The sequence below is a fragment of the Thalassophryne amazonica genome, chromosome 5 (genome assembly GCF_902500255.1).
Source record: "Thalassophryne amazonica chromosome 5, fThaAma1.1, whole genome shotgun sequence".
NCBI classification, from domain to species: domain Eukaryota; kingdom Metazoa; phylum Chordata; class Actinopteri; order Batrachoidiformes; family Batrachoididae; genus Thalassophryne; species Thalassophryne amazonica.
The window spans coordinates 72,160,509-72,173,129 of NC_047107.1; the positions used below are offsets into that span (position 1 = coordinate 72,160,509).

Genomic DNA, 12,621 nt, shown 5'->3' on the forward strand with positions numbered 1-12,621 from the left:
GAAGAGTGAGAGTATAATATACACTGTGAGGTGCAATATACACAAACTGAAATATGTACTGTATACTTATGTATGTACAGTGAGGAAAATAAGTATTTAAACACCCTGCGATTTTGCAAATTCTCCCACTTATAAATCATGAAGGGGTCTGAAATTTTCATCTTAGGTGCATGTCCACTGTGAGAGACATAATCAAAAAAAAAAAAAAAATCCGGAAATCACAATGTATGTGCCTTAGACTGCCCACAATAAAAGGCCACTCTGAAAGGTGCAGTTTTATCACACAGCACAATGCCACAGATGTCGCAAGATTTAAGGGAGCGTGCAATTGGCATGCTGACAGCAGGAATGTCAACCAGAGCTGTTGCTCGTGTATTGAATATTCATTTCTCTATCATAAGCCATCTCCAAAGGTGTTTCAGAGAATTTGGCAGTACATCCAACCAGCCTCACAACTGCAGACCACGTGTAACCACACCAGCCCAGGACCTCCACCTCCAGCATGTTCACCTCCAAGATCGTCTGAGACCAGCCACTCAGACAGCTGCTGAAACAATCGGTTTGCATAACCAAAGAATTTCTGCACACTGTCAGAAACCGTCTCAGGGAAGCTCATCTTCATGCTCGTCGTCCTCATCGGGGTCTCAACCTGACTCCAGTTCGTCGTTGTAACCGACTTGAGTGGGCAAATGCTCACATTCACTGGCGTTTGGCATGTTGGAGAGGTGTTCTCTTCACGGATGAATCCCGGTTCACACTGTCCAGGGCAGATGGCAGACAGCGTGTGTGGCGTTGTGTGGGTGAGCGGTTTTCTGATGTCAATGTTGTGGATCGAGTGGCCCATGGTGGCGGTGGGGTTATGGTATGGGCAGGCGTCTGTTATGGACGAAGAACACAGGTGCATTTTATTGATGGCATTTTGAATGCACAGAGATACCGTGACGAGTAGGGTGGTCCATAAAAATGGTCAAAATTTTTTTTTCAAAAAACTTCAAGTCTCACCCTCTAAATTTGTTGTACCTAACATAAAAACACATCATGTACAATTTCAATAATTTTTACTGGTAGCACACAGCCCTTAAAGATTTTGCTCGCAATAACTTTGTCATATAGTATGGTCATTTCCAGATATTTCCAAATTATTTCTGTCAGTTTAATATTGATATGTCAGGACAGAAATTATGGCAATACATTGGAAAATCAAATCTTTTCATATCCCATAAAATAGTTAACACTAAAACATGAATTGTGAGATGCAGTTCTTCTTGTACATGTATCATGCTCCTACAATACCTACATACTGGGGGAGCGAAGATTTTGTAACAATCAAACATTGCATTTTCATTTTATTGATGAAATACTGTTTCATTATTGATAAATTTAAATAAGTCTATGCTTAATATATTTCCACATATATTTTGATATAGCACCAAACAATAATATTCTTTATGCCTTGCAGTACTTAATATTCAAAAATGTATGAATCAGCACAAGAACCAATTATACAGCTGTGTAACATAAGAGAACATCCTTTACATGATAATGATATTTAAGTTGCTTGCATCATGACCAAGACTTGCTGCCGTTTCAGTCAGAATATAGGTGGCACTTCTGTCTGTTGTTTTGGTCCTATCCAATGCTGCTGCAAGTCCTGGTGTTACAACAGCTTTAATTTTACTGGCTTTTTGTGGCACTGGCATAACAAATTCTTCATCTGGACTTTCTGTGTTCTCTTCACTCTGGCTGGAGACAGTGTCAGGTAGTGAGACATTAGATGGTCCAGGCTCGTCCAGTTTCTCTTTGTATTTTGCTTCTGCAGCTTTCCTTTTTTCTGCTCTTTGTTCTTTGGCAGTTTGTATTTTATCTATGCCTGTCATGCATCCTCTACCTTTCTCTCGCTGAGCAAGTAGGAACTGTCTGTCATCTTCAAACTTTATCATTGTTAGGACATCCTGATGTGCCATGTCAAACAAGTCCTCCAAAGATTCACAAAACACTGTTTCATCTTTCTTCTGCTTGTCTGTATTGCGATTCTTGGTCTTTTTCAATGTTTTCCATTTTCCGAACACCTTTTCTAACTTTGTGATCAGATGCTGCTTTGCCCTCAGTGGGATTCTAGCTCTCTCCCAAAAAGGAATTGCCATGTCTATAGAGGTCACAGCAGCATCATGGACAGTTTTCTTCAAATCATTGTGTTTGAAGAAAAATACCTTGAGTATTTGCCCATTTGAGGGCAATTTGTTTCCCTTTATTTCAGTCGGTGGAACCAATAAGGTATACAAATGTTCTACTTCTAGTAGTTGACATGTTTTACTGAAGTTTCCAGTTAATGGTTAAGCATGTTAAGTCAGCAAGTGTCTCTTTTGACATTTATCTCATGTTAGATTCACCATCACCAAAGATCTGAAAGAAAAGAAGCTGTTGTGTGGGCCGCTGAAGAGGAGGTACTGCTGGCCCACCACCACCAGATGGCGCCCTGCTTGAAGTGCGGGCTTCAAGCATGAGAGGGCGTCATATCAACTGGGAGTGACAGCTGTCACTCGTTATCAGCACCAGCTGTCACTCATTCACATCACCACCACCATAAAGGCCGGCCTGCAACTCCACCTCCCCGCCGAGAAATCAGCTACCATTCAGGTAACTTCTCTGCTGACTTACAAAGTAATAATCTGAACTTCTTTGCAGCCGTTTTCCTGTGGAGGTTTCTTCCTGTTAAAAGGGAGTTTTTCCTTCCCACTGTAGCCAAGTGCTTGCTCACAGGGGGTCGTTTTGACCGTTGGGGTTTTACATAATTATTGTATGGCCTTGCCTTACAATATAAAGCGCCTTGGGGCAACTGTTTGTTGTGATTTGGCGCTATATAAAAAAATTGATTGATTGATTGATTGGTGTGTCCTTATCTGTGGGATTGGCGTTTGGTGTGATCAGCGACGGCTTCGCCTCACACCCCAAACCAGATAAGTGGTTAAACAGGAGCTGCACGAGTGTGTGATTGGAGGTGGAGGTGCTCCCTCCTAACTCAACACTGACTGTGGGATTACTGAGTGTGCGAACTCGCACTCATCAATACTGTTTCTGTTCTTTGCCAGCAGTACCGGGTCTGACTGCTGAAGACAGTGGCCACCTGGGGCGCAGGGCTTGGCGGCTCCGGTGTTCTTCAGATCCGTTGGTGGTGGAAGCTGTGTGGGATCCGGCTCTTCTCTCGCCAGACGTCTTCTATCTTCGAGCCTGCCCACACGTCACCTTGTGTATAATTGACATCCCACCATATTGTTATTGTCTGTACTTCGTTGTGCGATTCACAACATTAAATTGTTACTTTTTGGCTTATCCATTGTCCGTTCATTACCGCCCCCTGTTGTGGGTCCGTGTCACGACACTTTCACAACAGAAGCTGTGAATTGAAGCAAAATTTTCAGCTTGTAGCCTAAAATAACATTTTTGAAAGTATGTTGTTTGTGAGAAATATTTAAACCCAGGTATAGTTTTAAATTGAATATAAAATTATACTTTAGTTACACTCAGGTGGTTAACTTCTATCCTCTTTATAAGTGATGTGATTAGATACTGGCTAATGGATAACCTATTGCACGGGCACTCGGGCAGCGATAACTGATATATTTACAACCTTCAGCTATGATGTGCTACCTCTAAATATTAATGTATGACAAAAATATTTGGCAGGCTTTCTTTTTTCCCAAAGCATCATAAAATGAAGGGGTGAGAGTAATGAATTTCCAACTTTTATTTTTTTGAACCACCCTAGTGACGAGATCCTGAGGCCCATTGTTGTGCCATACATCCAAGAACATCACCTCATGTTGCAGCAGGATAATGCACGGCCCCATGTTGCAAGGATCTGTACACAATTGTTGGAAGCTGAAAATGTCCCAGTTCTTGCATGGCTGGCATACTCACCGGACATGTCACCCATTGAGCATGTTTGGGATGCTCTGGACCGGCGTATACGACAGCGTGTACCAGTTCCTGCCAATATCCAGCAACTTCGCACAGCCATTGAAGAGGAGTGGACCAACATTCCACAGGCCACAGTTGACAACCTGATCAACTCTATGCGAAGGAGATGTGTTGCACTGAATGAGGCAAATGGTGGTCACACCAGATACTGACTGGTATCCCCCCCCCCCTCAATAAAACAAAACTGCACCTTTCAGAGTGGCCTTTTATTGTGGACAGTCTAAGGCACACCTGTGCACTAATCATGGTGTCTAATCAGCATCTTGGTATGGCATACCTGTGAGGTGGGATGGATTATCTCAGCAAAGGAGAAGTGCTCACTATCACAGATTTAGACTGGTTTGTGAACAATATTTGAGGGAAATGGTGATATTGTGTATGTGGAAAAAGTTTTAGATCTTTGAGTTCATCTCATACAAAATGGGAGCAAAACCAAAAGTGTTGCGTTTATATTTTTGAGTGTAATTTATTTGTATGTTACTGCTGCAAATAAGTATTTGAACCCCTACCAACCAGCAAGAATTCTGGCTCTCACAGACCTGTTAATTTTTCTTTAAGAAGCCCTCTTATTCTGCACTCTTTACCTGTATTAATTGCACCTGTTTGAACTTGTTACCTGTATAAAAGACACCTGTTCACACACTCAATCAATCACACTCCAACCTGTCCACCATAACCAAGACCAAAGAGCTGTCTAAGGACAAGGATGATTCTGAGAAAGCTCAGAACTACACAGGAGGACCTGGTCAAAATCCCTGCTGCAGTGTGCAAATCTGGTGAAAACTACAGGAAACATTTTACCTCAGGGATGTTGCAGGGATTTTGGTCCACTGCTCCATACAGATCTTCTCCAGATCTTTCAGGTTTGGAGTTTCAGCTCCCTCCAAAGATTTTCTACTGAGTTTAGGTCTGGAGACTGTCTAGGCCACTCCAGGGCCTTGAAATGATTCGTACGTAGCCCCTCCTTAGTTGCCCTGGCTGTGTGTTTCGGGTCATTGTCATGCTGGAAGACCCAGCCATGACCCTTCTTCAATGCTCTTACTGAGGGAAGGAGGTTGTTTGCTAAAATCTTGCAATACATGACCTCATCCATCCTCCCTTCAATATGGTGCAGTCATTCTGTCCCTTTTGCAGAAAAGCACCCCCAAAGTATGATGTATCCACCCCCATGCTTCTAGATTGGGAAGGTGTTCTTGGGGTTGTTCTCATCCTCCAAACACGGCGAATGGAGTTGATAACAAAAAGTTCTATTTTGGTCTCATCTAACCGTGACCTTCTCTCATGCCTCCTCTGGATCCTCCAGATGGTCACTGGTGAACTTCAAACAGGCCTGGACATGTGATGGCTTGAGCAGGGGGACCTTGCGTGACCTGCACGATTTTAAACCATGATGGTGTGGTGTGTTACTAATGTAATCTTTGTGACTGTGGTCCCAGCTCTCTTCAGGTTATTGATTAGGTCCTCCCATGTTCTTGGCTGATTTCTGACCTTTCTCAGAATCATCCTTACCCCACGAGGCAAGATCTTGCATGGACCCCCAGACTGACGAAGATTGCCAGTCATCTTGTGTTTCTTACATTTTCTAATAATTACGGCAACAGTTGTTGTCTTCTCAGCAAGCTGCTTGCCTATTGTCTTGTAGCCCATCCCAGTCTTGTGCAGGTCTACAATTTTGTCCTTGATATCCTTCGACAGCTCTTTGGTCTTGGCCATGGTGGATAGGTTGGAGTGTGATTGATTGAGTGTGTGGATAGGTGTCTTTTATACAGGTAACAAGTTCAAACAGGTGCAGTTAATACAGGTAAAGAGTGCAGAGAGTGTCTTATATAAAAACTAAGATGTCTGTGAGAGCCAGAATTCTTGCTGGTTGGTAGGTGATCAAATACTTATTTCATGCAATAAAATGCACATTAATTATTTAAAAATCATACAACGTGATTTTCTGGATTTTTTTTATTTTTTCGTTTCTCACAGTTGAAGTGTACCTATGATAAAAAAAATTACACACCTCTCCATTCTTTGTACATGGGAAAATTTGGAAAATCTATATTGGATGAAATAATTTTCCTCACTGTAGATGATTTACCGCCCCCTGGTGGAATGGCGTGTGAGTCCAGAATTTGATTAACATCCATTGGTCACTGTTGTTAGCTAATATCCCTAATTTCTCCAAAAATCACTCCTATCAGTTTTCTTTTTGAGTGGAGTTCATCCTTGACCCAAAATACATAGGCATACCAAGCAGCAGATGTCAGCTGTCCCCAGTTTCTCTGTGATCAAAACCATACACGTGCATGCATACACATACAGAGGCCACTTGGCTATTAAAATATAGATATTGCTTTCACTTGTTCAGGCATATGCAATTATTTGGAAGCCATAGCAAAATTAAATTAATAATGAATTACTGTTACCACTACTTGTTCAGTAGCTACACAAACAATCCAATTTCGCATGTCCAAATAATCATTAATTAAAAAACAAAAAGCAAATATAATACAAATACTACTAATTCAAATAAATTTATATTTCCATGTTGGGAGTACTACTTCCACTTGCATGTACATCTGGTACATGAAACCACAAAGGCAAGTGTGACTAGTTGCAAAATAAAGAAATGATTGTAAAACCTTGATTAACTGCGGCCTCATTTTCTTATTAACTGCAGGTAACAATTAGTTTTCATCCCAGTAGAAAAGGTGCAGATGTCTTGGTAGACAAAGTAAAAGGCAAACTCCACCATATTATTGTAAATACACAAGTGTCACAGACTAAAATAAAATATAATTATTGTAAAATATGAACGTTTACAAATGGCTTTGACTCTGGGGACTCCCCATAGGCAGAGAGAGAGAGAGAGACGTGGTTGGATGGCTGAATGAATAGGACCACAGTGCTTAAGTTAATAGCATTTATCTATTTCATGTTACATAATTTACTTGTAGGAAGCCTTTGCTGCTCTGCTTGCTGATAACTTCGTTGTTTAGCAGCAGGATACGCAAATGTATTTCACGTCACTAAAACTATGTTAAATTTCTTTATACCTCAGCAGTAGCAAAGTGTTGTTGTATTATTGTTTAGGAGATTTCATGACTTTTCTGCCTTTTCCCCATAGCTGCAGTCGTCTGTTTTTCTGTGCTCATATTTTATGATTACTGCACTGAGGAACTTCTGAGGAATTCCTGCTGTAAATGGTAATTGCACCTCTGTCTTGCCAAGCCTCCTTCATGCCCCGGAACAGACTAAATGGAAGGATTGTGACAGAAAAAACTCTCATGTCAGAAATTTTAATATAGGATACTGCAGACAGTATGCCATTCCTGGCATTGGACTCCTTTTTCACAAACACTCATTAAAATGGTATTATGAAACTTGTTTGGTTACATTTGTGGAATGTGTGAACAGCTGGCTTTTGACACTGAAGTTTAAGTCGATGACAAAGTTGGCAACTAATAGTACACTGGAAAAAAAAATTTAATTCACAGGGTAAAGTATATCTGTTTTAGTCTGTGGCACGCTCAGTTGTACTCTAAATAAAACATTTGCATCTAAAATATGTTTTTTTTTTTCCAGAATTGATTGACTGTTTTTCACTGTTTGGTCTTGCTTTCTAGGTTTAGACATCCTGTGTCTGTGAATTCACTTTTTTGTAGAATGGAGTCTGATGGGAGCCTAGATCCTAATACAGATGACCTTCCACTACGAGCCAATACCAGTCACATGCTTGTCAAGCATTATGTGCTGGACCTGACTGTTAATTTTGACAGGACAGTTATCAGCGGTAGTATCGTCCTCTTTCTGGAACCTGCACATCAAGCGAGGACTGAGGTTGAGGATACAACCAGACCTGCGCCCGGGGAAGCTCAGAATATTCAGACTTCATCTTATCAATCTTTGAATGAAGATACATTAGGGGATGACACAGCAGCTTGTACTCAAAGTGCTCTTGGTGCACCAGCCAGAACTCTACAGGACATGCAATCTCAACTAAGGGACAGAAAAGGACTTGAGAAATCTACAGAGATGTTTGAGAATCTCTCTGGTGCCAGAAAAAGTGATGGGGTGGCAGTTCAAACTCTTTCTGGTGCAGGGCGTCAGCACAGAGCTGAAGCTGAGAATGGTCAGTCTTTAAACTCTTTTGAAACCACGTCTGAATGTGATTTCACTTTGGTGTTGGATTGCTGTGACCTTACTGTGTTAAAAGTTGAGGAGGTCAACACTACATCTGTGCCAGGAATGTCTAGCCTGCTAAACGATGCTTCAGCTGAGAGGTTAAGCATCAACCCAGTGTTCCAGCAAAGAACCCTTATTCAGAAACTTATCTCAATGCCTTCTAACCAGTGGAGGCGGCAACACCATCTGTTTTGGCAGTGTAGCCGAGCTCCTGGCACTCAGGATGGGGACTGTTTGCATTTTCATATGGACCGTTGGAGTCTGCAGGTGAGAAAACGTGGGATAGCCTGCCCTCTGGATTTCCCTCGAGCTCTGAGAATCTGCTATGAGACTAGTCCATCAGGAGGCTCTATAAGGTGGACCAAAGACCAGGATGACGGGTTTGTGTCATGAAGTTAACACCTTCTAAACAAGTCTGTTGGTATGGTTATAGATTGAAAGACCTGCAAGCATTGGCCTTTTCTGTTAGGTCCTATTTGATTTAGGATCTCACAGAAGTACACCTCAGGCTGTTATATTCCATTTCATATATGACTATACTTTATGTCAATATGTGCACACTCAACCCAGTCTCACGGCAGTTCATGGTGGCATTATGAAAAGTACATTAATCAATGGGTTTTTAACGGGGGCCCGAAAACAGGGCACTTTTTGTGATGGGGGCACAATTTCATTTCATGACAAGGGTGCAAAATGTGGGGTGATAGGGGGATATGGGGGGGTTATGGTTAGGTTTAGGGGAGGGGACACACTTACGCTATGGTTATGGTTAGCCTTAGGAGCAAGGGGATGATTATAAATAGCAAAATGAAAAAAACTGTCATGAAAATGGGGTGCTTTTCATGACGGGCTCGAAAAAAAAAGTGAGACTGGGCTGGCACACTTGGTGGATCCTCTGATTGTTGAAGCAAGGGTTGTTTATAGTTTACAATTGTTTACCCTGCCAGGGTATGTGTTTACACTGCCGGATCTCCCATCAACAACCGAGCCCTTTTCCCCTGCCAAGAGCCGCCTGTTGCCATGTCAACATGGCAGGCAGCAGTGCGGGCTCCCAGTGAGTGTGTGGTTTTGATGAGCGGAGAGGATCAGGTCATACCTGTTGCGGACGGGGACCCACGTAAGCTTCTCACTATTCACAGTCACAGCCAGCAGCCTGATTGTGTAATAGTCAAGCATTTTCATTAATTTTGTTTAACTTCAAAATATCTTTTTCTTAATTGGCTTCCAAAATCGTCTCTGTTTCTTCACCCTCATTGCTGTTTTCATTTGTTTTCCGTTTGTCCTTTTGCTCCTCTCTGTAGGTTTCTACATCTGGAATTACTATGTCACTATGCCTATGCCTGCTTCCACATTCACACTGGCAGTGGGCCACTGGTGTCAAGTCACAGCGGTCCTTCCCCCTACTGTGGAAAGTGGGGTGAAAGACGGGACATATGGCAATACAGCTAACCCTGGCTCCGGTGCTGAGGCTGAGCTACTGCACAAACTTGGACGCTGCACCAGTGAACTACTCAAGAGCTCAACACTCCAGACTGGCAGGTATTTTATTATTTTTCCTGTGTTCTTTTCATCTATAAGTCCTCCTCTCCAGACTGCCATTAACCCATGTCTGGTCCTTCAAAGTCCTATAGCAAAATTTTCCTTTTGCTGTCCCAAAAATGGCAGAACTCTGAGTGATGAATGGAGTGCAGCACTCAATCAACAATTTGCCACGCTAAAGTTTTTGCCATACCACACTGTGGTTAAGTTAATGGTCAGCAGTAATTATCTTTGGAGACCATCAGTTATATAGATTTGCTGCAGGATATAGAGTGCAGCCTATGGAATTAGGGCCAAATTGCTGTGGGTGGGGTGGGGTTGGTCCGGGGTCTCCTCTCTGCTGCCCAGCAAGTTGGCAGGTCTGTCTGTGCTTTCCAGTAATCCTCCTCCTCCCCTCATGGTTTTCCTGAAACAGCAGCCCGGCCATAACCTGCTGCAGGCCCTAGGAATCTCCTACTACAAGGAAGGCCTTTATTTTCAGTGAATGGCTGGAAGGAAAGTTTGATGTGTCTGAAAACCCTTGAAACAGCTCTGACGCTGAAGATAGAGTTCATGTTCGATATTGGATTTAGAGTGAGGGCAGATTGCGTGCTGGCCTCTCAATATTTTTGGGATTGATGTGGTTTTACTTTATGATGTGCACTATACTGTATATTCCAATTATCCTTTTTTATTTCAATGTCTAACAGAACAAGACAGGACGTGGAATGCCATGAGTGGGTCACTGCATCCAGCATTTTGTGTTCTTTCAAAAAGAGAATTCATTAAGTCTGTATTAACTCTGGATTAAACATTCTTTCCTGTTTTAACTGCTGCAGCGGAGATCAGACCACCTGCTCTGATTCTGCAGGCTGTTCCTCTTCCCGTGAGGATGAGGGTCTCTCTGTAACTGGTTGTTCAGGCATGATGGATGATGTCACCTCTTGTTCCCATGGTGACTACCCTTGCCGCTTTACTGAGTGGTCAGCGCGGTCTCAGCGGGTGATTCCACACCGTGTGTTTGCCCCAGTCTCTCTGCTTGAGAAAGCCCAGGTGGAGTTTTGCCACAGACCCTGACACTCAAGTTTGTTGTATTTTACATGATATGCAAAGAAAGCCAACATCAGTTCATGTTTTTATCTGTGGATGAGCAGATTTTAACTATTTCTTGCAATAATTATGAAAGTGTTCATCTTTATTCATGTGGTAGTCATCTGCATAGACCTTTATTTTTGAAGACATTTTTAAGTAAATTTTAAGTAAAATTGTTACTTGGAGGGAAAGAGTGGAAGTATTGATATTTCTAGCATTACCTTAGTATTTCATAGATCTGGTAGTTCAGTGAGATAAGGAATTGAGCAACCAAGATGTAGACATGGGTTTGATACCCTGTCACTTTCCTCTGACATGATACTTCATCTGTATTATCCCGGTCCACCCAGCTGGAAACAGGTACCAGCCTTGACTGGCCAAGGAACCTGTGAGTTATAGACTCCTCACCACTTCTGAGTTCAGAAATAAGCATGGCACCAAGAATGCACAGGGCCTATATAGGACATACTTCTTTTTCTTCTTAGTACTTTATTCCTATGACCTTCATTCCTATTTCTATAGACAGTGAATAAATACTGATATGTACAGAATATATTTATTTAATTGTAGATAGCACTAAATTTACAGATTTTCTGTTAGTTAAAATGAATTGGTCAATAATTAGAGTATTTTGGAACTTACTTCCTGTTTGAACCTGGCCTATGACTGGTTGGTTGGTTTTAAGTTTAAAGCCTTTAAGGTTTTTCCCGAGAATGTTTGCTGATGTGATAACTTGGTCAATGTCAAGTTTGCACTGATGATCAGGTAACGCTAATGCTATTTACAACAGATGTAAAAAGTCCCGTATTGATTTCTTTATTCATTTTTGTAGATGGGAGTCCTCAAGCTTTTGCCACAATGTCTGGCTGCAGCCTACACCATTCTGGGAGTCCACCCCTTTCCTCGTCTTGATGTTCTTATTGTCCCAGCTGGGTTCTCCAGCCTGGGTATGGCCAGGTAACCACCCTTCTCTTAAAATAATAGAAGATGCAGTAATGAAGAAAAAAAAACCTGTTGTAATCACAAGCAGGGAGTAGTTAGTACAGAGGTAAGTCTTCATATATATGAGGCTGGTTATGTGGTTGACTCTAAAACCTTTATTCATTAGATGTGCGGATCAGATGTGGGGGCATGCACTTATTCTAAGCAGCCAAAAGAGGAACACAGGTTTTTTTAAATGCTGAATTGCAATTTTATTCATCATGACAAAACAATAAAACACAAGGCTGATAATTAACAGTAAAACACAAGGCTGATAATTTGCAGACTTTTTAGAGTTGCATCATACTTGGTATTTTAAAACCATGCCTCAGTCCTACGAATGCTCTACATTAAAATTTCCCCTGAAGTACTCCTTTTTGAATATTATTTCTATTGATGCTGGCCAGTAGGAGTGGTTGTACTAAAGTAGGGCATCACTTGAGATGTATTATGATAACAAATAAATAATCCAGATGCATTACACCAGAGGAACTCAATAAAAAATGTATACAAATTGTCACAAAAAAACTCTTCATTAGGGCTCTTAAAACTGTTTCCCATAATTTAGCGCTGCCTTCAGTCATTACTTTTCATTATCTAATCCCTCCCTTCCTTTGCTTCATCCCTTTTCCAAAATCCTGGCCATCCTTTCCCTCATCATTTTTCCAGAACTCATTGACTCTCTCTTCCTTCATCCTTTTTTCCAAGCCATCCTGCACCGTCGCCGCGTCTCTTTTCCCTTTCACCAAATTCACAACATCAAAGTAACTCTCACTTGACTTTCTCCATTTTTTATTCAAAGCCAAAGAAAGCCTTTGTTCATAGCCCTTTCCTGCCTATATAGACTCCTCACACTCGAATGAGCTTTTTAACCCAACT

General features: G+C 41.7%; 1 protein-coding gene across 7 annotated transcripts in view; it reads left to right on the forward strand.

The window, feature by feature from the left end:
* The first annotated feature begins 7,597 nt into the window (after nucleotides 1–7,597).
* The window catches only part of aopep (aminopeptidase O (putative)), a 277,707-nt gene continuing 272,683 nt past the window's right edge, over nucleotides 7,598–12,621 (forward strand). For all 7 annotated transcript variants that reach the window (XR_004560798.1, XR_004560796.1, XR_004560797.1 and 4 more), the window contains exons 1-5: nucleotides 7,598–8,531; nucleotides 9,099–9,268; nucleotides 9,453–9,690; nucleotides 10,509–10,722; nucleotides 11,594–11,718. Coding sequence is in view for 4 of the 7 variants with exons in the window: in XM_034170526.1 (XP_034026417.1) it covers nucleotides 7,633–8,531; nucleotides 9,099–9,268; nucleotides 9,453–9,690; nucleotides 10,509–10,722; nucleotides 11,594–11,718 (1,646 nt within the window). In the remaining 3 variants the exon portion in view is untranslated. The remainder of the gene's footprint in view (nucleotides 8,532–9,098; nucleotides 9,269–9,452; nucleotides 9,691–10,508; nucleotides 10,723–11,593; nucleotides 11,719–12,621) is intronic.